General features: G+C 42.3%; 1 protein-coding gene across 4 annotated transcripts; it reads right to left on the bottom strand.

The window, feature by feature from the left end:
- LOC308318941 (polycomb protein SCMH1) lies at positions 1–26,645 on the bottom strand. 4 transcript variants are annotated; one of them, XM_080768675.1, is made up of 17 exons: positions 26,572–26,645; positions 25,449–25,600; positions 23,751–23,817; positions 23,344–23,424; positions 21,939–22,009; positions 20,606–20,840; positions 18,317–18,405; positions 17,186–17,432; positions 11,604–11,848; positions 9,007–9,240; positions 8,605–8,731; positions 5,791–5,991; positions 5,262–5,432; positions 4,869–4,994; positions 2,844–2,972; positions 1,653–1,786; positions 1–996 (listed from the first exon to the last, which is right to left on the bottom strand). In XM_080768675.1, the coding sequence occupies exons 3-17, from the start codon at positions 23,773–23,775 to the stop codon at positions 877–879; spliced, it is 2,235 nt and encodes a 744-aa protein (XP_080624801.1). In that variant the 5' UTR covers positions 23,776–23,817; positions 25,449–25,600; positions 26,572–26,645; the 3' UTR covers positions 1–876. The 4 variants fall into 4 exon arrangements, with proteins under 4 accessions (XP_080624801.1, XP_080624803.1, XP_080624802.1 ...); XM_080768677.1 differs by having other exon boundaries at positions 17,186–17,429; XM_080768676.1 differs by lacking the exon at positions 26,572–26,645 and adding an exon at positions 26,118–26,430.

Genomic DNA, 26,645 nt, shown 5'->3' with positions numbered 1-26,645 from the left:
TTTAGTTATCATATATTTATTGAACATTGTTGAGTATGATACCGCTCTCATTGTATTAACTCTAATAATATAGTATAAAAAATTAAAAAAGTACAAATAACAACCAAGACGGGACAAGGCATTGTAAACAACATCCAGAACAAGATAAAAGAAACAGCTTTTATCATGGCAGTATTTTCTGAATAAATGTTTTTTTTTTCTTTCATAAAACATGAATTTCTTTTTTTACTCTGTACTTTATAGTGTCATCATTGCAAAAAAAAAAAAAAAAAAGAGACGTCAGTCAGAAACGTCCCATCATCTGGGATCAACTTAGTGTTTCTCTTTTTCCTTCTTACAGTATTCCATAGCAACGCAAAATGCTGAAAAAGATCCCCCCCCCCCCCCCCCCCCCAAAAATGCAAGTCTGTATTTTCAGAGGGTACAAAACATGAAACGTACAGAGTAAAAGTAACTTACTCAAAGCCGGGGCCAGAAAATAGCCTCTTATTAGTTTATATGACCATGTCCAACTCCTCTCTTCTGAGTCTCTAAACAGAGTGGAAAAAAAGTTGAATTAAGATGAAAGAGAGGAAGATTCTGCAAAACATCCCATGATGCCTTAGGCCAGGATTGTGCCGCAAAAAAAAGAAAAAGTAAAACATTCCTCATTGGATGAGGCCAGGACAGGGGCTTCCAAGTGGCTGGGTATGTTAACCCCATAGTACCAGACATGGTCGTCTGATGGCATCTGCTACATGTGATGGTCAGCATATATGTCCAATATGCAGTGCGTTATGTTACTGGATTTGGAAATGGTATTGAGTGGGTAGGTCGGAGGAACGTGGTGGTGGTGGGCGGGGGGACAAGTCCTTCAGGAGCAGCCAGCTGACTGCATTAAGGTCGTTTGAGTTTATCGATGTGGAAGGTAAGTTTGAGGGCAGGGCCGAGTTTCAGTCCCATGTATTTCATCATCATGTCGCTCCGCAGCAACAGCAGGGCTTTGCCGTCAATCTCCTGTAACAGAAGGCAGGGAGAAGTTTAAAAGATCGTTCAGAGCATCAATCTCTGACAATATTATGGCACTTTTCCCACAGCATGGTACCAGCTGAACCTGATTTGCCTTTTTTGGTTTTCCATTAGGCCAAATCTTTTTTGGTAACAGTATCCTCCATCAAAGTTCCAAGCGAGCTGAGCAAACATGATGTGAAAACACTGCAGAATAATTGGAAAGATCATCACAATTGTGTATTTATGTCACAATGGACTGCATGGAAGCTCCTGAATACTGTTAACACACATTTAAACTTGCTGGTACCACGCAATGGATTGTGCAAAGTAAACCTGAAAATAATGAAAGGCAGTCTATTGCTGCAGATATATCTAAGTCATTTTATCTGCAGAAGTTTCTAATCAATCAAATAAATTAAAAGATTCTCCAAAACGACAGATCTAGTTTGGGAACAAAACCTTAACACATGAGTACATGAGTCCTAGCAGCCTTATTCTGGGGCCAAACATTGGAAGGCGAAGACATTTGAAGTAGAGGGAAAAAGCAGTAAGTATAGACTAGAGCCCTGGGGGATTCATGTACAGTATGTACAGTACACTACATAGGAGGTGTATAAGTGGTTAACTATAAATGTCTGTATGAGGGACTGCCTGATACGCACGTGTTTCCTGAAGAGGTCGGCATGTGGGGCCAATACTGGGTCAATGTCTCTGATGTACTGCATGACGTCCTCCACTGTCCACAGGTTTGGATCTTGACTGCTGGGTCTGGGGCTCTCCCGGAAACTGCCTGAGCCTGGCCAAATGGGGGAATGTTACTGTGGCTAAATGTCAAACACTCAGAATGCTCATTTGGTATTTTATTATTATGCTGCAAAGTGTTTCTATCACATTGCAAGAAACAAAGAAACAAAGAAACTAAGAAAGAAAGAACGAAACACTTTAGTATCCATTTATGGGTGTAGGTTTTCCTTTTGCACTATCTCATTGTTGATAAACTGTACATAGTATAATAATTTATATTTGCTCTGGCGATAGGTGTGTATTAATAAAAATATTCACCCTTACATTGATTCACTGCACAGAGATCCATTGCAGGTATCTAGGGCCAGCAGGTCACTACTTTCTTGATTTGATTACTTTTACCTGTGTGCCTCTTACAGTATGTGTTTCATTATATCACTGCTGTTCCTGCTATGACACCTGAATTTCCCTCTGGGGGTCAACAAAGGTGTATCTTATCTACGTCAGTGTCCCTAGCAGTCAGTGAGCAATAATGCAGTGGTTCCCAAGGTGGGGTCCGGGACCCCTATGCGACCCCTATGTTTTTTTGTGGCTTTCGCCTTTATTTTATGGAGGGACAGATTGACAGGAAATGGGGAGAGAGATGGGGGGAAGACATGCAGTAAGGGCCGTCAGGATCGGGAGTTGAACCCGTGGCACACTGCCAGGCTGGGTTACCAGCCAAGGTGCCTGGACCACTGAGCCATGGCCCAGGCCACCCCTATGGGTCCTTGAGAGAGTTCCAGGGGGTCCCCAACTAAATGATAATTAGGAACCAAATGGATCCTTATGGATCTGTAACTCAGGGTGTACAAATGGAACCAAATGGACCCGTTAGGGTACATTTGATTTTACAATATACATTGGGGTCCCAGAGATAGAAATGCCATTAAATGGGTGTCCGTAGCCTAATTCAGGTCAAACCCGGGGTCTTTGAAATGAAAATCGGTGAAAATCACTGCCAGAGTAATGGGGATCCGTGGGCTAATTTGTGTCAATTTGGGGACATGGGAACCACTGCAATAATGGACATGGCGAGCACTGGGCCAATAACACACTCAGCTCTTTACCTGTGGAGTTGAGATGCAGCAGCTTAGAGGGGGAGCGCAGGCCAAGGGGCTGGCCCGCGGAGCGGGGAGAGAGGGGGCTCTTCTTTAAGTGCTCTGACCCTCCCACGCCGTTCTCCACATACGACTCACCTGGAGGAAATGTGGAAGATAGAATCAGAAGACTGAGAGATCAGAGAGAGACAGTCAGAATGTCGTCCCCCACCGGTGCTGAAGTCCCTGCCATTTGTGACTGATGTTGGTTAATTCGGAATTCAGGGCTCGCCGTGTCGGTGTACGGAAATTCAGAGCGCTGCACTCTGGGAGAACTCCGACTCGCTACGAGTGAAAAGGCGGGTTTTCCGAGCGTCTGTACAATGTGTGTGTAATATGTGGTTTTAGATATTTTAGATTTTAGCAGTGTCCATGATGTCGATGCTATGGAAGAACAAACACACAGTTCAATGACAAACTAAAAAGGACACACAGACCGTGCGGTCCAGGGGAGCTAATCTTCTGATTCCCATGCGGCTGCTCTACCATTCTGAGCCACTGCCACCAACAGATGGAGATCAGGCTGGGACCTGAACTGAGTCTGGTGCCCTCCAGTGGAGGGAACAGGGGTATCCTTATGGTATGTTTGGGGACAGGAAGGCAGGAAGATATCATGACTTATGTATGGTACTTCTTTCAAAGTCGGACATTAATGTCCAATCTGAAATAAACATAAAATGTGGCCTATTTTGAAGCCAGTATCAGGCTATTGTTTAGTAGTTGTATCAATATGTTGCATCATGCATGCATTCTTATTTTCATCTTGCAATGATAACTATCTGCAAGTATTTTTCAAGATTTGTTTGAAAGATTATCATCAGTATGGTCAAAGGAAACAAAGTTAAACTGCTGTCATAGCTAATGTTACGTTTCTAACAGTGGTTTTTGCTTGTACAGTATCTTTCAGCCGGGCACCTACAGTATAAGAATTTACCCTTTTAAATGGGAGTGTTGCGGGTTGTCTGCTTCGGCAGTCTTTGTTTCTATCAGCTTGTACACTTCCTTGGCAAACTGCCTCAAATTTATTTTGGTGCGTCCACACAAAACTTTTACTTTGAAAGGATGGTAGCTATTCAGGCATATGTAACTCTAGATTGAATAGCACATCCACATGTCTTAAAACTAGGGTGTTGTCTGCTATGTTGTATCTATGAACATTTGACTGATTTATAATGACAGTGATGGTAACTGAGCTGCTGAAAGGAATAGAGATGATCAGAGATATAAATTACATTACCTACATAAACAACTTCTAGTTGTTAAAACATGGCTCCATTCTGGCACAAGGGTGTGAATACAGTATTAATCATGTCTTGCTCAAATGTACGAACCACAAGTTACAGTATCAAATCGATTTCCCATAATATAAACTTCTGAATCTTTACACAATAGAATATCTTACAACTACAGAAGAAACCATATTTAACATTCTCGAAACCTAGTACTTAAATGACAGTCTCTCTAATTAATTTGAGTCCATTCAACTGTGCGCCATCATTTGTATTTGAGTGACTATTCAAATGTTGGATATCCCATTTTGGAGCTTAGCTCTTAAAATCCAATAAACTTCATTATAATCTAAGGAAATTGACCTATGAATAAATGGTTAACCCGCACAGATACGGTTAATGACATTTTCCATCAATGGCAACAGCTCCTAATATAGTTATGCTATCTCCAAGACCCTACTAGACTTTATCAGACACTGTTATTCTGAACAGTCAATAATTAGGTGTGCTGCGGAATAAAGTGGCTCCCGTAAGCGTGGCACAGAATAGGATAAGTTAACCAATTTAGACCTGAGGCAGATTCTAAACAAAACGCCTAAAACCAAACCTAAGGTTTCTGAAAACATTTCAATTCTTATTCAAAAATATAAAACAATAATGATACATCATTGTAATAATTGAGGCAAAAGCTTGAAATAATGGTGATAGTGATTTGAAGCCACATGGCCCAGCCCTATCATCCACAGTACACACAGCAGTGTTGTACCTTCAGTGGAGTGGTGGTGGGTTTTGGGTAGTTTGTGGGGCAGGGGACTCGTGTAGGAGTCCTGCAGGAATCGTTTGGTACCTCGGCCCGGTCCTGTAGTCAGACCGTCTCCAAAGCCTCTCCTCTCTATGAGCGGCACATACAGGAGGAAAAGAACAGTCCAATTAGCACAGGCGGAGTAGAAGAATGACATAAGATTGAGTAGGATTTTCGTAGCAAGACGCAAAGAAGGGGGGGGGGGGGAACAACAACAATTAACACTTAAGCTAAATTGTATTAAACCACTAAACATAATGGTGCCAATATTTAGAATGAAGAGGTGTTATTATGTGGAGGTTGTTAGGATGCAGGAGGGTTGGCAGGTGATAGGTCATATGGCCCAGGCAACCACACCTGTTTTGTATGTGTGGCTTTCATAGTGCAGGCCCCCTCTGGCCACCGGCTGGCTGCCAAACAGAGGGTCACAGTGGAGGTTGTGACAGAGCTTCTCCAGGAAGCGGAGGACGTATGTGACGCTGCTGACCGTGGGCAGGGTCAACGTGTGCTGCTGTTGCTCAAAGAAGGCTGGAGGGGAGGGAGGGACACAAACAAATACATATTTACACTCAAATTTATATGACATTTAAGACCGTTTTAATACCTTAAAAAAAAGACCATTACTGCATCAAAAGTAATCAACAAACTATACTATAAAAATTGGTCAAACATTGGCCGATTTGTGAGACAAAAATTGTGAAAATAGCCGATCTACAAGCTCGTAGATCGGCTATTTTCAATTTTTTTACCTGCGGAGCAGTCACACAATCAAAATGTAATAATGCCTCAACTCTTACAATTCCAAGTGCTTGTCCCCACCAAGAACATGATCATGTGGGGGGCGATCTGAAAAAGACTGAGAGAACCACTGATATGTAACACTGACCTGAGATGACCTCCCCACCGTGGCCTGCCTTGAGGCAGGAGAAGACCATGGCCTGGTTGGGTGCACAGTCCACGCACGCCTGAACGCACTGCTGCAGCACCGAGGACGCCCGGCCAGGGCCAAAGTGGTCCGGGAGCTGCTGGAGCCGCCGCTGGTCCAGGTGGGGCCCCACCTTGCCATACTTGTTCAGGTACACACATACTGAGGGGGGAGAGAGCAAAACAACTGTATGTTCAGGTTAGGGCTTTAAACAACTAGTCGACTATTCGACTATTTTCTTCACAGATGTACACATTTTTTAAATGTACTGTGGGGTGTCGCTAGGCAACCAGCCGCCAGGTGAGCATAGTAGCCCAGACAGCCAGTGGGGAGGAGGCAGAACGCAGCCAAGAAGAACACGCCTACTCGGCCTCGTCATTCAACAGACGTACTACCCCGCCTACCTATTGGCTCAAGGCCAAGTGTATGCACCTTCCAGGGAAGGTTAAAAGGGAAGGACTGACTGCTTCTGCGCTCATTCCCCACTGACTACTGAGAGGGACAGTTCGGGCATGCTCGGTGGTAAGCGATATTTCACCCATCCTCTCACACCAGGCATATATCCATATTAATATGAGCGTCATATTAAAGTCTGTATTTCTCCTCCTCTATAGCTAACCCGCCGCCCCGGACGGATCTATTGTGACCACAGAGAGAGAGAGAGAGAGAGAGAGTTCCACTTCCCCGGGGGAATATTGACATACAGGGAACGAAGTACCTGTCAAACACGGGGACATTCTGACTGAGTGTGATTTATATTAGGGCGCACTAAGCCCAGTTAGGGAAAAGGCCCCTAACTGACTGCCCAATCCTGCCTGTGTGACAGACGGCAGAGAAGAGGCGGATTTCTGTTGTTTAAAGCAGTGGTTCCCAAAGTGGGGTCCGGGGACCCCCAGGGGTACCTGAGGGAGTTCCAGGGGGGACCCATCTATTTTGTTCATGTTCATAAAGTGCTAAAGTGTTTAAAGCAGTGGTTCCCAAACTTTTTCATGTCAAGGACCCCCAAATTGACACTACTTAGCCCGTGGACCCCCATTTGAAAAGATATGCCAGGGACCCCCATAAGAGAAGACGTCTACATTTAGACGTCTACAGTTAGACGTCTACATTTTGTTCATGTTCATAAAGTGCTAAAGTGTTTAAAGCTAAATGTAGACGTCTACATTTAGACGTCTACATTTAGACGTCTACATTTTGTTCATGTTCATAAAGTGCTAAAGTGTTTAAAGCTAAATGTAGACGTCTACATTTAGACGTCTACATTTAGACGTCTACATTTTGTTCATGTTCATAAAGTGCTAAAGTGTTTAAAGCTAAATGTAGACGTCTACATTTAGACGTCTACATTTTGTTCATGTTCATAAAGTGCTAAAGTGTTTAAAGCTAAAAGTAGACGTCTACATTTAGACGTCTACATTTAGACGTCTACATTTTGTTCATGTTCATAAAGTGCTAAAGTGTTTAAAGCTAAATGTAGACGTCTACATTTAGACGTATACATTTAGACGTCTACATTTAAACGTCTACATTTAGACGTCTACATTTAGACGTATACATTTAGACAGTGTCCCCCTGAGTGCCTCCCGAGTGCCTTCCCAATGCCTCCCCAGTGTGCCCCTGAGTGCCCCTGAGTGCCTCCCCAGTGCCTCCCCAGTGTTCCCCTGAGTGCCTCCCCAGTGTGCCTCCCGAGTGCCTTCCCAGTGCCTCCCCAGTGTGCCCATGAGTGCCTCCCCAGTGTCTCCCCAGTGCCTCCTCAGTGCCTGCCCAGTGTCCCCCCAGTGTCTCCAATAGCAATACAAGAGCAATAATACAAATTAATCTTAATGTATTAATCTTATTAATTAATGAATCTAATTAATTAATTAATTAATCAAAATTGCGGCCTGTGCCCAGCACCATGCCAAAGCTTTTTCCTGCAGGAAACACTGCTTGTGGTTGTAAATATATTGTTATCCGTGTTGCGAGGATGAGAGGGTACCTGGAAAAATATCTACCCCAAAAGGGGTACCTGGTCCAAAAAAGTTTGGGAACCCCTGGTTTAAAGAGACACTCTGAGTTTGCATTTAATGCCGCTCGCCTGAAGCGCACTTATCACAATAAACGGCCGTGGTGGCACAATCTGATCCTGCCTTGTGTGTTGGTGTCCGCTCAGTGCTCACAGTACAAACATGTATTTAAAGAAAATACATAAAATATATATTCTTTTACATAAACAACTAGTCGACTAGTAAACTAGGCAACTAGTCAAATAGTAAAAATGAAGTAGAAGTGAAAGCCCTAGTTCAGGTACACACATACTGGGGGGAGCTTAATGCCCTAGTACATAGAAGAACACCATTCCCGTCCTGAATGGGATTGGGATAAATTATGCTTTAGACAACTGGACCATCATTCTAAGTCTAGATTGATTACATAGATTGCTCGATTAATAATATAAATCACCAGTGGCAGCCCTATTCACTATAAGCAATATTCTTACGTTTTCCAGAGAAGTCTATAATGATGTGTATTGTACATATGGTCCTGTTGCTTTGTTGCATTTTCCTACTTATGATAGTTAATCAAATGTTAAAAGGGTAGGCAGGATAAGCTAAGGCTTCAGCCAACACCTTTTTGGTCTATGCTAAACGTAGTGTAGTGTACTCATGTACTGTGGTGTTGTAGTGTACTCTGGTGTTGTAGTGTACAGTCCCTGTGGTGTGTAGTGTACTGTGGTGTTGTAGTGTACAGTCCCTTTCGGTGTGTAGTGTACTGTGGTGTTGTAGTGTACAGTACCTGTGGGGGCCTGTAGTGCAGAGTTGGGGATGGTAGCGTTGTCCTGGGGCACAGTGCTGGTGTCAGGCTCCGGGGTGCTGCTAGTGGGGGACGTGGGCACTGGGTTAGGGACCACCCGTGGTTTTCTCTGGACACACACACACACACACACACACACACACAAACACACACACACACCCCCACACACACACACACACACACACACACACACACACACACACACACACACCCCCCCCCCCCACACACACACACACACACACACACACACACACACACACACACACACACACAGATATAACGATGTGTTCAACACGTAATCGATTCGATGCACATTTGCTGCAAACATACACTGATTACCTAAATTGTAGGTGTGTGTGTACATTAATGTGTTGTTTTCCCTACTTTGCTGCCAGGTTTGGGACCTCTTTTCTTTGGGATTTTAATGGGTTCTGTCTGGCTCTGGACCTGCTGCAGAGCAACCCTCTGGGCCCAGTTGGCAGGCACTCTGCCTCTGGGTCGCCCCGGGCCTGTCACTGGCCTCCCCGGGCCGCTCACTGGTCGCCCCGGGCCTGTCACTGGCCTCCCCGGGCCGGCCATGGCGCCCTCCAGCCAGCCAGCTCTCTTGGCCCAGCCCATCTATATGCAGAGAGCAGGGAAAGGGTTATTGTGGGGGCAATGCTCATCTATTGCTGGTGGGTTAAAATAGAAACTAAACCCTCACAAACTGTGTCAAGACTGATATCTAATGAAGATATCACATCACCTGGTAGCAAAACCAGCCAAAAGCAGAAAGCTGGTTCAGTACCTTGCTTTTCTCCATTAGATTTGGGCTCGGCAATATATCTATAACTAGAACATACTTGCTTGTTGCACAATAGTAGGCCATAAATGGCCAACTAGTGCGCAAGCAGAGCGCGCAAGTACTTTCGACCGCTGTAAACTGTCAAATCTCAGTATCTCTGTGAAGGAACGTTTGAAATGTATAATTATTAGGTGTAACTATTTGCTACCTACCTACTTTATGCATATAAACACCTAGTATTATTAAGTATGGTTCAAGTTTCTATCTATATAAGAAATACAGTTTTATCGATGTAGATATATTCTGGATCCCCTTTTAGTTTTTTAAAGAAAAATAAATCATTGATATGTGATGAAAAAAAAGGTATATAAACTGAATTAAAATATGTTATACAGTATAATTATTATGTAAACTGTGGAATCTCAATATCTCTGTGAAGGAACGTTTGAAATGTCTAATTATTAGGTGTAACTATTTGCTACCTATCTACTTTATGCATGTAAACACCTAGTATTATTAAGTATGGTTCAAGTTTCTATCTATATAAGTATATACAGTTTTATCGATGTAGATATATTCTAGATCCCTTTTTAGTTTTACAAAGAAAAATTAATCATTGATATGTGATGAAAAAAAGGTATATAAACTGAATTAAAATATATTATACAGTATAATAATTTTATTACTTATTGTAAATTGTCAATTGTTTTAAATGTATTTCATCTTGGACTATAGTGATATTAATACAAGTAAGACGCGCAAACGCGGGAAGCGAACGCAGCTATACGTCCAAATATGGACATCAATCACAAACAAATCACTCAGCTCCATATATGGGCACAAAAGGGGGACACACAGACAGACAGACATGATCTGCTAGGTCTCATAGTAAGTGCTCACTGCATTCGCAACTAAATCATGATCAGAGTAATATGTGTCTCTAACTTCAATTTCTGTAATAATACTTTCAAATTTGTTAAAATATACATGTACGTATACATATACATATAATATATAGAGTATGTAGTTGTAAGTTGATTAGCGGTATACTGTGGTTACTTTGCGCCAAAACCGTGACAGCCAACACGCCCTTTGATGCGTATGCAAGAAAAACAGCAAATCTGTGCCTGGTTTGCTGGGACCAGATTACACAAATGACCATATTTCTTACGTCATCATTGAGAGCTAGTCATACATATACACACACCACATACTCTGGTCCCAGCAGATCAGGCACAATTAGCTATTTTATTTTTACTGATTATGTATATAGTATACGTATGACTAGCTCTAAATGATGACGTAAGACATATGGTCATTTATGTAATCTGGTCCCAGCAAACCAGGCACAGATTTGCTGTATTTTTTGCATACACATCAAATGGCGGGTTGGCTGTCACGGTGAAGAGACCGGGCGAAATTATTACTTGCGCGCTCTGCTTGCGCAAGTAACTAGCACCTTAAAAATCACACCCGTGTGAAGTGAGGGGCGCTCTTATAATCGTACATCATCATGACGTAACATGTCGATTTTCTCAGACAGATATGACATAAATTCTCCATTCATTGCCAATGGGAATTGGAATTGTGTAGGACGAAAATAGCCGATTTGCTCGGACACATATGATGTAAGACGAAAATCTAAAATAAAAGCTGAATATAAATACAAATGCTGGCATGTGGGAAAAAAAAGGATGTTGCAAAGATGAATTAGCTTTGTAACTTGTATGAATTAATTCCCCCACATCCAAAGATGATTATCACATGTCAAGGATCAACGTTGTGATTCATTCGATTACCCAGGCCTAATGTTAAGCATAACACAGATTTAGGCTTGGACTCTGGAGTTTTACTTTTTAATGAAGATGGAATATTATGCAGCCAGAAAAGGGCAACATACGTAGGTCTATAAAAATGTTTCCTGGCAACAAGATGTTTACATGGAATGTCGTCAATCTGAACAGCTGGAAAACATTTCCCTGGTATTCCGTCACAACTAATCATCCGAATGCAAGAGGATACTGTAAATTCACTCATCATCACGCCGAACATATGTTGTCAATACAATGCAAATGGGACAAACATTCATGTATACAGTATCGAATAGAAGCAGTGTAACACTGGGCACTTTGGGGGTATTTTGTGCCAATGCATTATGTCACAGAAGGACCGTCCGTAACTAAAGCTCACTTCTTACCTTGCTGCCAGGCTTCGGGCCTCGTTTCTTGGGGATCTTGATGGGCTCCAGGCTCTTGCCCGGCTGTGTGCTGCTCTGCGTTCCTACCGCAGAGCCCTTCTGAGCCCAGGGCCCCGTCAACTTGGTTTTCCTTCGGCCAGGCTTGCGTCCCCTCTGGCCCGGGGGTCTCCCCACCGTGGGAGTGGGGTGCATAGTCGGGCTCTCCACAGTCCCGTCTGGCAGGGCCCCGAGGCTCTTAGGTAACACTATAGAAGCACAAAGACCATGGAGGGGACATGGTGAGAAATAGGAACACAACCAATGACAAAAAACATGTGAAATGTTGTAGTGCAACTTCCATAATAGAATAGTAATAGAACATAGGCATTAGCAACAGCATTGGCAGTCTGGCACATATATAGCTTTAATTGAAAACAGTCATGTTGAATATGAAAACTCCTGCAAAATAATATAAATGGATCATTTTAATTCAGTCAAAACCTGCAACCTGAACTGACATTTTTAGCAATGTAGAAGGCTGGCTGACACTAAACAATTATTTCTGGACACAATTGCTCAAACATTTTAATTAGATTTGCACACCCACGCCCACAGAGTTTGCACAAGCACAACAGTGACTGGTTTGGCTTGCATAACCACGCACTTAAACCACACACGCAACAGCAGCAGCAGCAACAACTATTGGTTAATTCAACCATTCATAGGTGTTGAGTATTGTAGCAGAGTATTATTATATGAGGCGTAACGCTTGCATATCGTAGGATGAGGATGAATGACATGTTGAACGTGCATCCAGACAGCCTTTGTGCTGAAGGCTGTAATGACCCAGTTTGCTTTCAGCTAGAAGGAACAAAGAGGCAGCTTGTGTTACACACGAAACAAACAAACACAGGCACAGCATTACGGTCTCATGTGTTACACACTTTCACTGCATAATAAGTTATACAATACATCAGGGAATAATTATTTAAAGACAGAGTGCTAGACAGAGACAGAAATGGGAACAAAATGCTTACACACACACACACACACACACACACACACACACACACACACACACACGCACGCACATACACACATCACATCACATCACATCTCTAGGTATACTAATATTATGCATCATTCCCTTATTGGTAAACTACCTCCTTAAACCTTGTTAAAATGTAATTCTGGAACCTACACGATTTGTTCTCATGATTCCATAGTTCTTAAAAGTCCCCCAGGCTTGCGTTGGACTTGGTAAAACGGCATTCTCCTTTGATGCCTTTTGGAATGTCCTCCAACTACAGATTAAAGTTCTTGGTTGGCTCTCTGGCAGAGTTCAGGACTGCTCTCAAGCTGTAACTGTTTTAATTGAATACATTCTTTTTTTCCCCTGCGATTGATACGTTTGTTCTTTTGCTTGTTTTAAAATGCCTGTGAACTGCCTTTTTGAGAATAAATAAAAGGTTTTAAATGAAACAAACACATATTAGTCATTTGTTTTTCATGTCTTTCTAAATTAATATGTTTAAAATAATGATGATTTTGCGGTTTACATGTGGCATCTTATGTTTTGTCAAAGTTCAGCGTGGCAGAGACAGACAGCAGTACAGAGACTTCCTCCTGCCAGTTAGTTTATTAAGACAGTCTGTCATCAGAGGCTACAGAGGCCTCTGAGACCACTGACAGTACTAACTAGCAACCAGTAAAAGTACAAAAATATTGGGATCAAAATGTTCTTAAAGTACCAGAAGTAGAAAGTACTCATTATGCAGAATGTCCCATTTCACAATATATAACACGTCTTTTGAAAATAGCAGATCTACAAGCTCACAATGCGTCACATCTAAACACATCGCAAGCTTGTAGATCGACTATTTTCAAAAGGACAAAATGTATAGGGCTGAAGTGGTTAATGTATGTTTTGTAAAAATAATCAAAATCTACAAAGTAACTAAAGTTCACTTAATTAATAATTGTAGTGGAGTAAAAGTACAATATTTGGATCCAAGATGTAGTGGAGTAGAAGTAAAAGTATTGGAAATACAAAAAGTACAAATACGCTTAAGTACAGTCAGTACTTAGGGTTAGGGTTATGTACATTAATAGCAGTATGTGATGTCTCCGCTTTTCTGGTGTTAAATTGAAGATTCAGGCTTTTGCAGTTGGCCTAACGGATGAGTGCAATAGTAAGAAGTTGGCATTGCTTTGCACATCACACCATGATGAGATGATCACAAATCTTAGGCTTTTCAAAAAGTCTAAATTCAGAAGATGGCTCAGAGTATGGTTCATTTGAACATGCTTTGCAGCGCTCTTAATTGTCCAATATGAATCGGTTCATTAAATACGGTGTAAGTAAGGGTGAACACTAAGAGAAAGCGCTCTCAGGAAACAGTCATCGCAAATCATTTTTGCTATTCTTTAATACACTATAGCATTCGTTATATCGTCCTTTGAGACAGACTCCATGAATCCGGTAGTCCAAGGAGCTGTAAACCAGATGTGTAAACCAACTGTAATATTTATTTACAAATACTATCTTGACCCATGCTTGTGTTTGTTCAGGGAAACTGGCTAAAGATTAGGGGATTTACATGCAAGTCTATAGGTTCTACGTGGAATGATGGGTTTGCTGTAGAATGATGAAAGCTAGTTGTCAGTCAATAATAACATCTGGCCTGATGGTTCAAAACAGATCAATGGTTTCAGCAGAGGATTACCTGACTGTTCAATAACAGGCCCTAGTCTTTCAGCTTCTGCCTGTCGGCTGCTTTTGACATCAAGGAGCATAAATTGAGAACCATAAACAGCCATAAAAGGGCTGAGTAACGAGAGATAGAAGTGTGGGCGGAATGTGGATAGAAATTGTGCTTCATGAAAAATCATAATAAAGTGGCGAGCAGCTGACAGCCGAGAGACGGCGCACAACATGTATCTCCCACCCATGATGCTTAAGATAACATTGAGGTGGGACAGCGTTTCCACATCAAAATCACAGATAATACCGACTGCGTGAGAGAGAAGAAACACTTTAACCACAGTAATTGTTCATAATTGAACAGTGGGCTAAAGTATGCAGTCACACGTGTTTGTCAAGCTATATTGATGTAAAACTATTTCAGCATTAATAGCCAGCATTGTAACATAATGCAACATATACAGTATACATCATGAACCTACAGTAGTACTATATACTGTAGAAGACATTACTATATATAAGGCAAGGCAGCTAGTCACTTTGCAGTTTGCACCTGCAGTGCAAACCTATGGAACATAACATACCCCCATCTCTCTGTTTCTCTCGTGCACGCTCATGCACACTCCCTCACACACAGAGTTGTGTATATAGACTAAGCTGCAGAGGTATTTGTCCTGGATCAACCCCTGGACAGATTTACGAGAGAAAGCGGTCTGCATCCATTAACACATGCCTTGGCCTGCGGGGCCGTGCGCATTTAAAATACAGTGCATTTATTGAAACAACACATGGATGCACCACGAATCGATGAATGCATAGCCTAGACTGCAAGTTATACTGCTGTTTTTGGCGAGCGGAGATTACCAAAGTCAATGGTGCAGGTTGAAAAGTACAACCTTTGCGCCTCGGCACGCAGGATAAACTGTTTAAAATGCCTAGAGAAGGTTGAAGGTTACAGCTGCAGCACACATGCTGAATCTATGGGGGAAAGTATGTAAAACACAGGCACACAAAAACAGAACTTGTTTTTGCTTTGTTGCTCTACCGGAGTGCACTGAGTTCATTGGGTTCACCCGAGGATTCACGTTACAAAGTTAGACAGCTTCTACAAAAGACGAGGTTTGAACCGACAACAGCATTCAACAAGACGCTACGCTCCTCCTGCCTCTCTCTCTCTACTCACCTCTCTTCTCCGCGTGACGACAAGGCAACGGTTGGCTTTCTGTGCACACACAGCTGTACTCTCCTTCACCCGCACAGCACCTCCACTTACTGCTCTCCCACTCTGCCTCTGGCCTCGCTCCTCCTCCTCTCTCTTTCCTTCTTTCCTCCCTCCCTCCCTCCCTCCACGCTCCAAGACAATGTAAACAATCTGCCTTGTCGCGGCATATGTCTCTCTCTCTCTCTTTCTCTTCCGCCTTTCATTCCTCGCCTATCTCCGGGGGGGTGTCTATACTAACAAGTGTTTGTCTTTTCTTTTTGTTTTTGCCAGGGTGCCAACATGGGGCCCTATAGAGGGGTACCCATGCAGGCTCACTTCAACCGCCTGACACCCCCCACCCTCCCCACTTGCCAACTGGGTGAATGCAAGCCAGGCACCTCATAAGAACGGGCAGCAGAGGACACGTCCTCCCTTTCCCCTCCTTTTGCTGTTTCCTCTACTCCTTCACATCCTGTCCCCCCCCCCCCCCCCCCCCCCCACACACACACACACACACACACACACACACGCACATGCACGCACTTTCACGAAGAGGTTCTCTCTCTCATACTTAATCAGTTGCTCTAGGTTACAATGTTTGTTTGGCTGTTCTGCCACCACAGAGTGAGGCTACACAACGTCCTTTGTTTGTTACAAACTCGAGATAATATTGCAAGCGGAACTGACAATGGATCACACATAGTGTTGCTCAGATACTTGCATAAGATCCTCAAAGAAACTCAAAAACATACTGTGAATTGAAACATACTCCTGTAAGAGATTTGGATTCAGTATGTCATGGTGGCTAACTGTGGGGAATGTTTCTTTTCCACACAGCACTCGTCTCTGACGTCAGAGCAAAGGTGACAAAAGAATACAATTGATTGTGCTCTCGTGTGGCTGAATGTAATGTGCACTGTAAAACAATTTGGATAAAGTTGTGCTATGTAAATATATATGCAGCAGTTACAATTTACCATTGAATGATGCACACTCTCGCATAGGAGAATTCCACAATAAACGCGCAAAAATGTGCACCAGTTCAGGTCGCCATGTCATAGACCATGACGTAGGCCAAACTGCCGTTCCCGACTGGCTATCTCAACAAGCGACGGCACTCCACACGCCTCCAGGCCCCACACGCCTCCACGCCCATCGCGCAACATTGATCTGTGCTCTGGCACCAAGGACCGGTAGACTGCTTTCACCACTTTCAATGTGCTTGGATTATTTTATTTACTTCATTTTCGCCAATAGTACCCCCTCTATTTCTCTTCAGAAGCGTTAATATTGGAACCTCAACACATCATTACATCAGAAATGATCCCATAGTCAGCGTTCTGCTCAATCACTGCGGATGCAGCCTAAATTCTGAGAAAAAAGTATTGGACTGCTGTGCTTCCTTCTTCCGATTGGCTACGGCCGTTCACGTGACACACTCGTCGACGCAGTGCAAGCCAGGTGCATGATGCTGCATGATTACATCAAGATTCTGACTATGCAGGTCTGGCTGAATCCAATCCAATATAACAAATTTCAAATTTCAAAGTTTTAATAATCAATTATCTGTTCTACTAAGGCTAACAAAAGGCTAACAAAAATAATGACTTTTTACAATATGACAGCCTTTACAGACACTTTACAGATAATGGAATTGTGTATAATGTAAAAAATAACAACATGGTTGTGTCTCCAGACCTTTGGTGCCCGGCGGCTGCAGATTGTCTCCAGTAAGGGCACACCAGCCCACGGGGAATATATCTCTGGAGTCGTAGCGGCAGTAGTAGTCGAAAGCGCCCCGCCAGCCGTCGAAGGTGACCTGCACCTCCACGCCTCGCAGGGCGCCCACCGTGGCCGGGCAGATGAAGTGGGGGTTCTTGCGGTCCACTGCTTCCAACTTCATGCCCACCTGGAAGGAGTTCTGCTCCGGGACGGGAGGCTCCTGCTGGGGAGCAGTGTGATGAGGGGGGGGAGGATGGCAGCATGGCAGAGGGTGAGGGGATGGCAGAGGATTGAGGATGGCAGAGGTTGGAGGGTGGGGTGGCAGAGGTAGGGATGGCAATAACGGACTGGTTAGTGGATATCATTACCTAGTTAATGAATGAATGAGTTATGACTCACATATGCTAACACACATTTAAATTGATCAGAATGTTATTAATTTATTTACAAATTGCAACATTCAACATAAAAGGTTGTGGGCATAATAATAATGTGTCAAAACTAAATATGACACTGACTTTAACTAAACTAAATCAAATTTTAACACACCATCTTGTCCCTTGCATGAACATAGACATGAGTGCAGTTTGCCTGTTTCATCTATGTATACGCATGGGAGCAGGTATTTGTTCATTCGGCATACACATACATGGGTCAAGATAAAGAGGTTGGGGTCAATGTATGAGTGTAATGTGTGAACAGTACGGCTGGAATTACCGATTATTTTCTTAGTGTTTAACTCCTAACTTTGCGTTATTTTATACTTTTAAGCGTTGTGTTGTGCAAAAATTGTGGAAAAAAAAGATTTTGACATTTTTGGAAATTTCTCGCTTAGAATGGAATGCCCAAAATAGAGGTTGATCATTAATCGATTATTTTACTAAATAATGATGAATTATTTATGATCATTTTCATAATCAATTTTATAAGCAGTTCGATTAACTGCTGTGTTGCGACTGAACATAAAATCCACATCCAATGAATCTGAACAAAACAAGCAGCTATTGAACACAATGTACTTCCTCTCTTCAATCTGGAGTGATAATGAATCTTCATGAATGTGTGAATGTTGAGGGCATGCAGAGCTCGTAAGCCTTGTACAGTTACCTTATGAAAGATGCGTGAGGGGGCCATCTCAGCCCCGTTGAGGGTCTTCAGCAGAAACATGGGCCAGGATGACGCATTGAGACGGAAGCCTGACCAGTGGACAGAAGGTTGTTCAAGGAATTAGCAGCCAGCAGTGGAATAAGTATTCTGATGTTTTGCTTAATTAAGTCAGTGGTTCTTAAATGTGTTCATGCCAAGGACCCCCACAATTATATGTATTTGGCCACGGACCACCATCGGAAAGTATTTTATGCCAGGGACCCCCAGAATTAAAGCTTTCTTGCAAAACATGATAATGTGAGAAAAATCTCACATTTCTTTCAAGATAAAAAAAATAGCAGATCTACAAGCTCACAGAGTGGTGCTGTGGCTTGTAGATGTGCTATTTTTTTAATGGCCAAAATATAAAATATGGGTAAAGTGGTTACAATTTATGAATGAGACATTATATGAACACATTTTGCTGGGGACCCCCTGATACCCCCTAAGGACCCATGGGGGTCTCCGGAGACCCGGACTCCATTTTGAGAATCAATAACTTAAATAAAAGTAACAATACCGCAGGCAGAAGTTGAGAATTCAGAATGTTACTGGAGCAAAAGTACACACGTAATTGGCATCAAAAAGTACGCTAACCCTAACTACCAAAAGTAAAAGTATATTTTTTAAGATATTTAAAAATGTGTCAACATTTTATGAAAAATAATAGCAAATCACAATTACAATATTTGCCTCTGAGATGTAGTAAGTATTGAAAATAGTTACTTTCCACCATTGTTAGCAACAATACAGACAATGACATTCTCAAAATAACTGCACATAATCATAGATATATTCATTGTAATTGCTCTGAATAAGAGCCTATCACACGTGCACGCACGCACGCACACACGCACGCACCCACCCACCCGCCTGCACACGCACACACACACACACACACACACACACACACACACGCACACACACACACACACACACACAAAGATAAGGGTTAGTGGCATTTTATGTTTTCAAAACATCCAAAACCTTGATGTTGAACCAAAAACATGGGCTACAGGAATTTCAAGAGCAACACTAAAACCACCCTTTCAAGAGAGTACATCGTGTAGCCACTTCATAATGCAACTGGTTCTGGTGCCAATCTCAACTCCAGTGTTCATTGCTGTGGGCAGTGTGACCGTGGGCAGTGTGACCTTGGACAACCTTGGCCTCTCAATGAGTGCTCTTTCTCTTAACCCATTTTGGCCTGACGTTGAAATTAAAAGAAATGTCTTCTAAATCCTGACTGAAATACCTATGTTTCTATATCAGTGGTGCTCAATATTTCATGTCAAGGAACCCAACATTTTTATGTTAGAGGCCGCTGAACCCCATCTAAAAATATGTTGTTCCAGGGGGAAGCATAGATTTGAGTTAAAAACGTTCGTTCAGGAAAAAATATATATTCCAAATTTGTGCCACAATTTCACGATTTTTCAAAAATAGCAGACCTAGCTCTGCTATCTGAGCTTGTACATCTGCTATTTTTCAATAGCTAAATTATAACACCAAAAGGGGTTCCTGCCCAGAATGGGTTAAGGGCTTCCATGCCATACCTAAAATATGCATTAGAATTAATTCTACTGATCTTTAAAAATTACGTTTTATGTTAAAAATAATTATACTGAATATATATATATATATATATATACATACTGTATATACAGTGTCTGTCCATCTCTCCTACCCTATCTCTCTCTCTCTCTCTCTCTCCCTCTCTCTCATGCACACATCCCTTAAATTGGAGCAGTGACAATGCAATCCGAGTCCCCCCCCCCCCCCCCCCCCCCCTATGTGAAGCATCTAAGTGGCATGTCTGACAAATGCAGCAGAGGAACTAGATACATGATGTAGTAAACGTCTCATTCTGGATAATTAAAACACTGACCTGACCACAGTCAAAGAACCCAGAGTATTGTGCAATACAAAATACAGTTCAATTGGGTCAGATAATGTGTCACCTGCTTATAAGTTCTGAAGGCAGCTGGTCTCACAGCATAACAAAACAAAGCCCTAAGCGTGTTTGTGGCCTGTTATATTGACCTAAAGCTGCATACTACACATTACTCCTGTTGGTTTTCAGTTATTTATGGTCACAGTTATCTGCCATAGCAGGTTAATTGACTGACATCTTGTGGTCGACATGGGAAATGCTGAAACAGCCAAGATAAACAATGTTCCCTCATGGCAATGCTTTTATTTCTACGAGAAAATGGATGTGTGTGAGCGTGCACGCTTGCAAGTTCTCACCCAGCGGCGGCTGCAGCATGCCCCCGTTCTTCTCGCAGTTGCCGATGGGCTGGATCTCGGAGGAGTCCACCAGTCGCCAGAAGTCGTTCTTGTTGTCGGAGCCGTCCAGCCGCAGGCGCAGCCGCGACCCCGTCAGGCCGACCACGGTGGCGATGCAGGTAGAGGTGGTGTTGCGCGGGTCCTGGGCCTCCAGCTTCATGCCCGCCTTGAACTCGTTCACCGGGGGCGTGGCGCTCTGCGATGGAGGGTTAGAGAAGGCCGAGACGATTAGGAGAGAACGACAACAATGGAGTATCTGAGGCCGACCACTTTGCACAGTAATGACAAAATTATAACCGAGTGTGGTCCTGACTATTAATCATCATTGTTAGACTCGATGATTCAGAGAAATTATTGGAATGTACTTCTTTCTCTCGCACAGTCGCGCTATATACTACAGCGGTGATAAAGTGATCAATGTGATTATTTATTCCATAGTGTGGTCATGCTAATTAATCATAATTGTTACTCAATGATTCAGGGAAATAATTTGAATATATTCTCTCACTATAAACTATACAGCAGATCGAAATTAAATTCAATGTGTCTCAATGGCTAATTGGTAATAGTATATTTTCTATGATTATTAATCAATTAAAATGTAAATATGTAATTATACAGTATTATGTTTTATCTACCCTTTTCACAGGTATGGCATTGCAGATTAATGACAGCTGCAGTTCATTGAAACTAATCGGTTTGATTTAGAGCAAAGAGCAGGCACTGACAATAGTTAATAGTATTGTCAATGCTTGCACATCAGAAGTGCTCTTAATCATATTACTGTAGCTGCAGCTGTTTTCACCCTATTACACATCTGTGAAAGCTTGATTGTTAAGGTACAAAAGCAATCCAAGAATGTGTGGTTCTCCATCTCCAGAACAGTGACCAGTAGATTGTGTTACTTTTTAGCGCCCGGCCGATGCCAGAATTTTGGGTCTGGTGCTGATCCCAATCCCTGATCCTAGAGACCACCGATGACGGGTGTTTAAACCGATATGTTGTCATAGTGCAAAATGTTTTAATCAATTTGAAAAACATATAGATTTGATTAAAGTTTGTATTCAGAAACATTAAAATTATAAGCTAAAACAATTTAATGAACACAAATACGTTTTTATTTAACCACTTAGCTCACAATGCATCACAACGAAACGCGTTCCTTGTACGTCATCATATTGGGACACATCGTCTGCATAATTCCTGATCTTGATGAAATGTTCAAAAAAGCCAAATAATAGCCAACGTATGGGGCCAAACCGATGCCTCGGTCTGGCTCTAGCAGTTCATTCACCTGTCTGAAGCAGGAGGCAGGTGCAGCACTGGCTCCAGTCTCCTTCAGGTATTTCTCCCAGCTGAAATGACCTGCGGGGTCAAGCGGAGGAGCACACAGATGGGCTGAAACGTGTTGGAGTCAAAAGGTGTACAACAGAACGTCGCTGTCGGATGATAACCTTGTGTGTCCAAAATCGTTACTTTTCAGGAAATGGAAAAGGGAACCTGTGTTCCTTCCAGTGGAGCTCTTGTTAATTGGTTCAACCTTTTATGTTACACACAGACACTTTCACTTTCAAAACTTTGCAAAAATAGCTAAAAATGCCATCTACAAGTTTGGATTATGAGTTTGTAGATCGGATTACTCTTTTAAGCAAACATTAATTTACCAAAAAAAAAAGGTTGAGACATGCGTTCTGTCTGACAGCAATGACATTTAAAACAATAATACTATTGTAGGGTAAAAGATGACCTTGCAGGACAGTAAAGGCTGCAGCATACTCCAACCAAACAAGAACTTTGTGCTGCTTTGGCAGGTCAATAAGAACAAAACTTGCTGACGTCCTGTTCAGCAGTTCTTTCAGCTGGTCTAAACGTTCAGAAGACAGAGCCTGTAGTAAGTCTAAAATTGTGGTGTCCTCTAAGAAGTTTAGCAAGTCTTGCTGAAGTTTGCCATCCTTTGGAGAAGGCTGCAGTGTTGTTAAGGGATTTAGTTTAGTCTTTTAGTGATTTGTAATCAAAATTAGCCATGCCGGTAACGTATTAATTTGTGCAATTTTCCCCCACAATAGGAAAGAAATTGAGACAGATAAGATAACTGAGGCGAGTTTCTCCGCCAACAACGCATGTTAGTGCTTGAGTGTAAGGGCTGCAACAATTAAACTAATAAATTCAATCAATTATGAAAGTCCATATCATGTGTTATATGAAATGTAAGCTTATTATATGAACACAATCATCGTTTCATCATTGACTGCATTCCAACCTATGTTCAAGGGCTTCTGGAAAAACGAAACTTGTCACTTCACCTTTGAAGGACAGTGTTATTAAGCATTATTTAGTGTGTGCGATTATTATTATAGCCTTGAACCCTTTTGATGATATCTACAGATAACAGTGAATAGATTGTATACAGTACACACAATACACAGACAGTAGATGTCTCTAAATACAGTAGCATAAATGGACCAAAAAGTCTAATAGGGCTGCAACAGTTAATCAAACTAATCGATTTAGCAGATTATTAAAAAGAATATTGAATGAAAACTTGAATGTTTTCATGCCGTTTTGTTGACAATAAATATATATATATTTTTTTTTACTGCTTCTCTATTATTTGATTAATCCAAAAAGAAATGGATCAAATAATCACTAGGACAACAATGGATAGTTGCAGCCCTACTTCAGTGCTTTACTTGCTGTACCTCCTTGGTACTGGGAAGGCACCCGGGAAGGGCGTCCACTACGGGCATGCTTGATCCGTCTGGCATCTTTCCACTCGATAGCTAAAGCAGAATGTGATAGAGAAGAGATGCTTTAATAAGAAGAAGAATACATTCATTATTGATGTGTCATTACAGGCACCACGTTGCATTGCGATATATTGTGAGCTTGTAGATCAGCTGTATTCAATATCTTTGCAACACACCGCTCAGCGCGGTACGCTTCCCGATTACCTGATTAATTGAAAAGCAAAAGCGATACAATAATCACTAAAAAGATAATGAATCGATAACTGTAGCAGTAGTACTACATATTTTTTAAATGTGTTTACAAGTTGCCTCACATCTTTGCTGAATTCGTTCCAAAGACAGAGAAAAAAAAGACTTACCTTTCTGTGGCACTGGCTTCCTCATGCTCCAGCGATACTGACCAAGTTCACTACAACAGTGAGCTCTCTAAAAGACAGGGGAAAACATAAAAAATAGCAGCAGCCATGTGTTTGTGGAGTGCAAAAGTTTCGTTCACAGACAATTAGATGAGCTGTAAAGACATTGGAATGAGGTACCGTATTCGTCTCTGTCTGTACGTACTATGAACTACGTAATGCCACTCTGTCCAAAATGACTCACAATTTAATCATTATAAAACTACAAAAGATCATGAAACTTCATATGAGAGATCTCTAAGTCTACATCAGACATATTTGTGTTTTGATATCGGCTGTAATGGTTGTGGTAATAGTTTGTCTGACAACCACTGTACGGCACACAATGAATTTCCCAAAGGACTAACAACTGTCTAGCTATGTGGTTGGCTAAACAGTGGTTAAAAACGTTGAGGCCACGTTGATGGTCAATTAACACATTATGGTATATAACATCTGATAGAAGGATGAGACTGATTGCACTTGAAAGCTTGTCCTGAAAGCTCATTATTATTAGGACATTATTAGTCAATGGACCATTGGTTGAGAAACAGTGGAATGTACAACACATGTATACACATGGGATGTGTTACAAAAGCACTAATCTTAGCCCATATCCCCACCCAACACAACAGTGGTCCCCAGGTTGGTTCTAAGTCAGGGTGGTGGTTCGTCGTTCACAATCAGTTAAAACCCCCTGATCAATAGCATTGGTTACAGTTACACAATGCATCACAGACAAGAAAAGACATACGAAACAATCACACCACCAATATAAGAATAATTAAGGGTGCAAAAAAATAAATTTAAAAGGGGGCTACAGACATGCTACTTCAACTTGTTGCACTGTATTATAGTGCTTCAAAGGCAGTCTTGTTAGCATGCTGGCCTGCTGTCCTGTTTAGGCAGGCAGGGGGCCGCCGTGGGAGGCAGATGGGAGGGTTACAACAAAAAGGGTACCCCAGCTGTCAGCCTGCCCTAGTCAGTCACCCAAAACACACTACACAACATCCACCAGGCTAACCGGCTGACTCGGTTAACTCAACTCCGCAGGATATTATTTACTCAACATGTGGTTGCAGCAGGCGAGTACAACTGAACAAGCGATAAGCCTAATTAAATACACAAATGCCCGAATTAACAAATGGTCATTATATCAATCAACCGGAACGATTCCACTACACCGCCGCTTGTCATTGAGTGTTGATGGTGTGTGCGGAGAGGTTCAGCTTTGAGGTTCTGTGACCCCTGTAAACTCAACCTGTGGTAGGCACTTAGACACAACACACAGGTCAACGGGTCAAATGGATGTAAACACACTCTTAGCCACAAATAGCCATGTGCACATACAGCCATACTCCTGTCTTAACGGTATAGCTATTAAATACAAAGTCTAAATAATGAATAAGCATTGGTAATAGTTAAGTAATGGGGTATGTTTACATCTGATACTATTGACTATACTACACTATACTCTGTTTTCTGTCTTCAATATGCAGCTGCCTTATGAATATAAACAAATCCATACCATCTTCATCTAAACAAAAAAGATCACAACCAACTTTCTGGCAATTGTTTTTCCATATGAACAGAACAATCCAACTACTAACACTGACTTATACAGAGCTGAATAAAACGTTGATACAGAATGAATGCACATACCTTAGAACTTCATACCAGTGTGGAAACGCTCCTCTCTCCTCTTCCCAGTTGATTTTTCCTCTCTCTTCCTTTCAATAGAAGTGCGCCTTTTTCTTGCGTCAAGGGGGGACGGCGTCCAAAATGAGAGCGCTACCTCCCTCCTTTTTCCCCGTCTGGGGAAAAGAAAAGTGACAGGATGGATGGGGAAACAAAACTCACTCACTGCATGCATGCCATGGTGGTGGCATTAATAGACAAGCTCACGACCTATAAACCTCTTTGATAAGCTAATAACAAAGTTGATACGTGTAACAAAGCGAGAAAACAAAAACAAGAAACCTCATCTGTAACCTCAAAGGTATCCCCGTGTGGCTGAGTGAGTGAGTCTGCTGACAGAGACACATGTGAGATGAGAAGGATGCAAACACGCTGCCTGTCACAGTGGTGAGACTACAAGACAACATACCTTGCGGCGTCGCGCGCGTCCGACAAAACAGCCGATCTACAAGCTTCACCGGGCGTTCCGTCGCGACGCGCGGTGAGCTTGGAGATCGGCTGTTTTTCCCCATTCAAAACACAAAAGCTAACAACAACACATGGACGCTCTCTCTCCTCCCCAACAACCAAGCCGTCCTGCTTCTCTCTGACACACGAGTTGATATCATTACTACATTATACTATTACACTTACATGAGAGCTGCTTTACAAGCTCATTTTAACGCCAGTGCTCAGTTTTGTGTGCTCCAGTTCAGACTCGGTCGTTCCAAATCAGGCTACATAAAAAAAACGTGTCCCACCCCCACGAAAAACGGCGTCGCTCGCTCGCTCGCGCGGGGACGTAACAGGCTTCATTGCCAGTGTGCTGCTTCTACTACTATACTACTGTCTACTATCCAACAGGCTATGCTATGCTAACCACACTCACACACACTCATGCCCATAGAAGCTAGCCAAACATGCTAGCCGAATAGCTCGTTGACCTGATTATAAATATTAGCATTAGCAACATATATGAGCGTGCCAGCGCATTCCCAAACCAACGTGCAAGTTAAGACTACTGTACGATCATAATGAGGGGTTATAACACTGAAGTCGTGCATATAGGGTGAGATGTTGCTTAGTTTGCACATCCGACCATGTTTACCTGGCTTTGTAATGTTTGTGTTATTATTTTTTTTCTGATGTGGATTTAGTGCCTGTCCGCCATTTTTCCCCCTT

This window comes from Protomyctophum bolini, assembly GCF_963924005.1.
Source record: "Protomyctophum bolini genome assembly, chromosome: 7".
In the NCBI taxonomy this organism is placed as follows: domain Eukaryota; kingdom Metazoa; phylum Chordata; class Actinopteri; order Myctophiformes; family Myctophidae; genus Protomyctophum; species Protomyctophum bolini.
The sequence above is the reverse complement of the archived record's forward strand: the minus strand, read 5'-3'. Positions and strand labels throughout refer to the sequence as shown.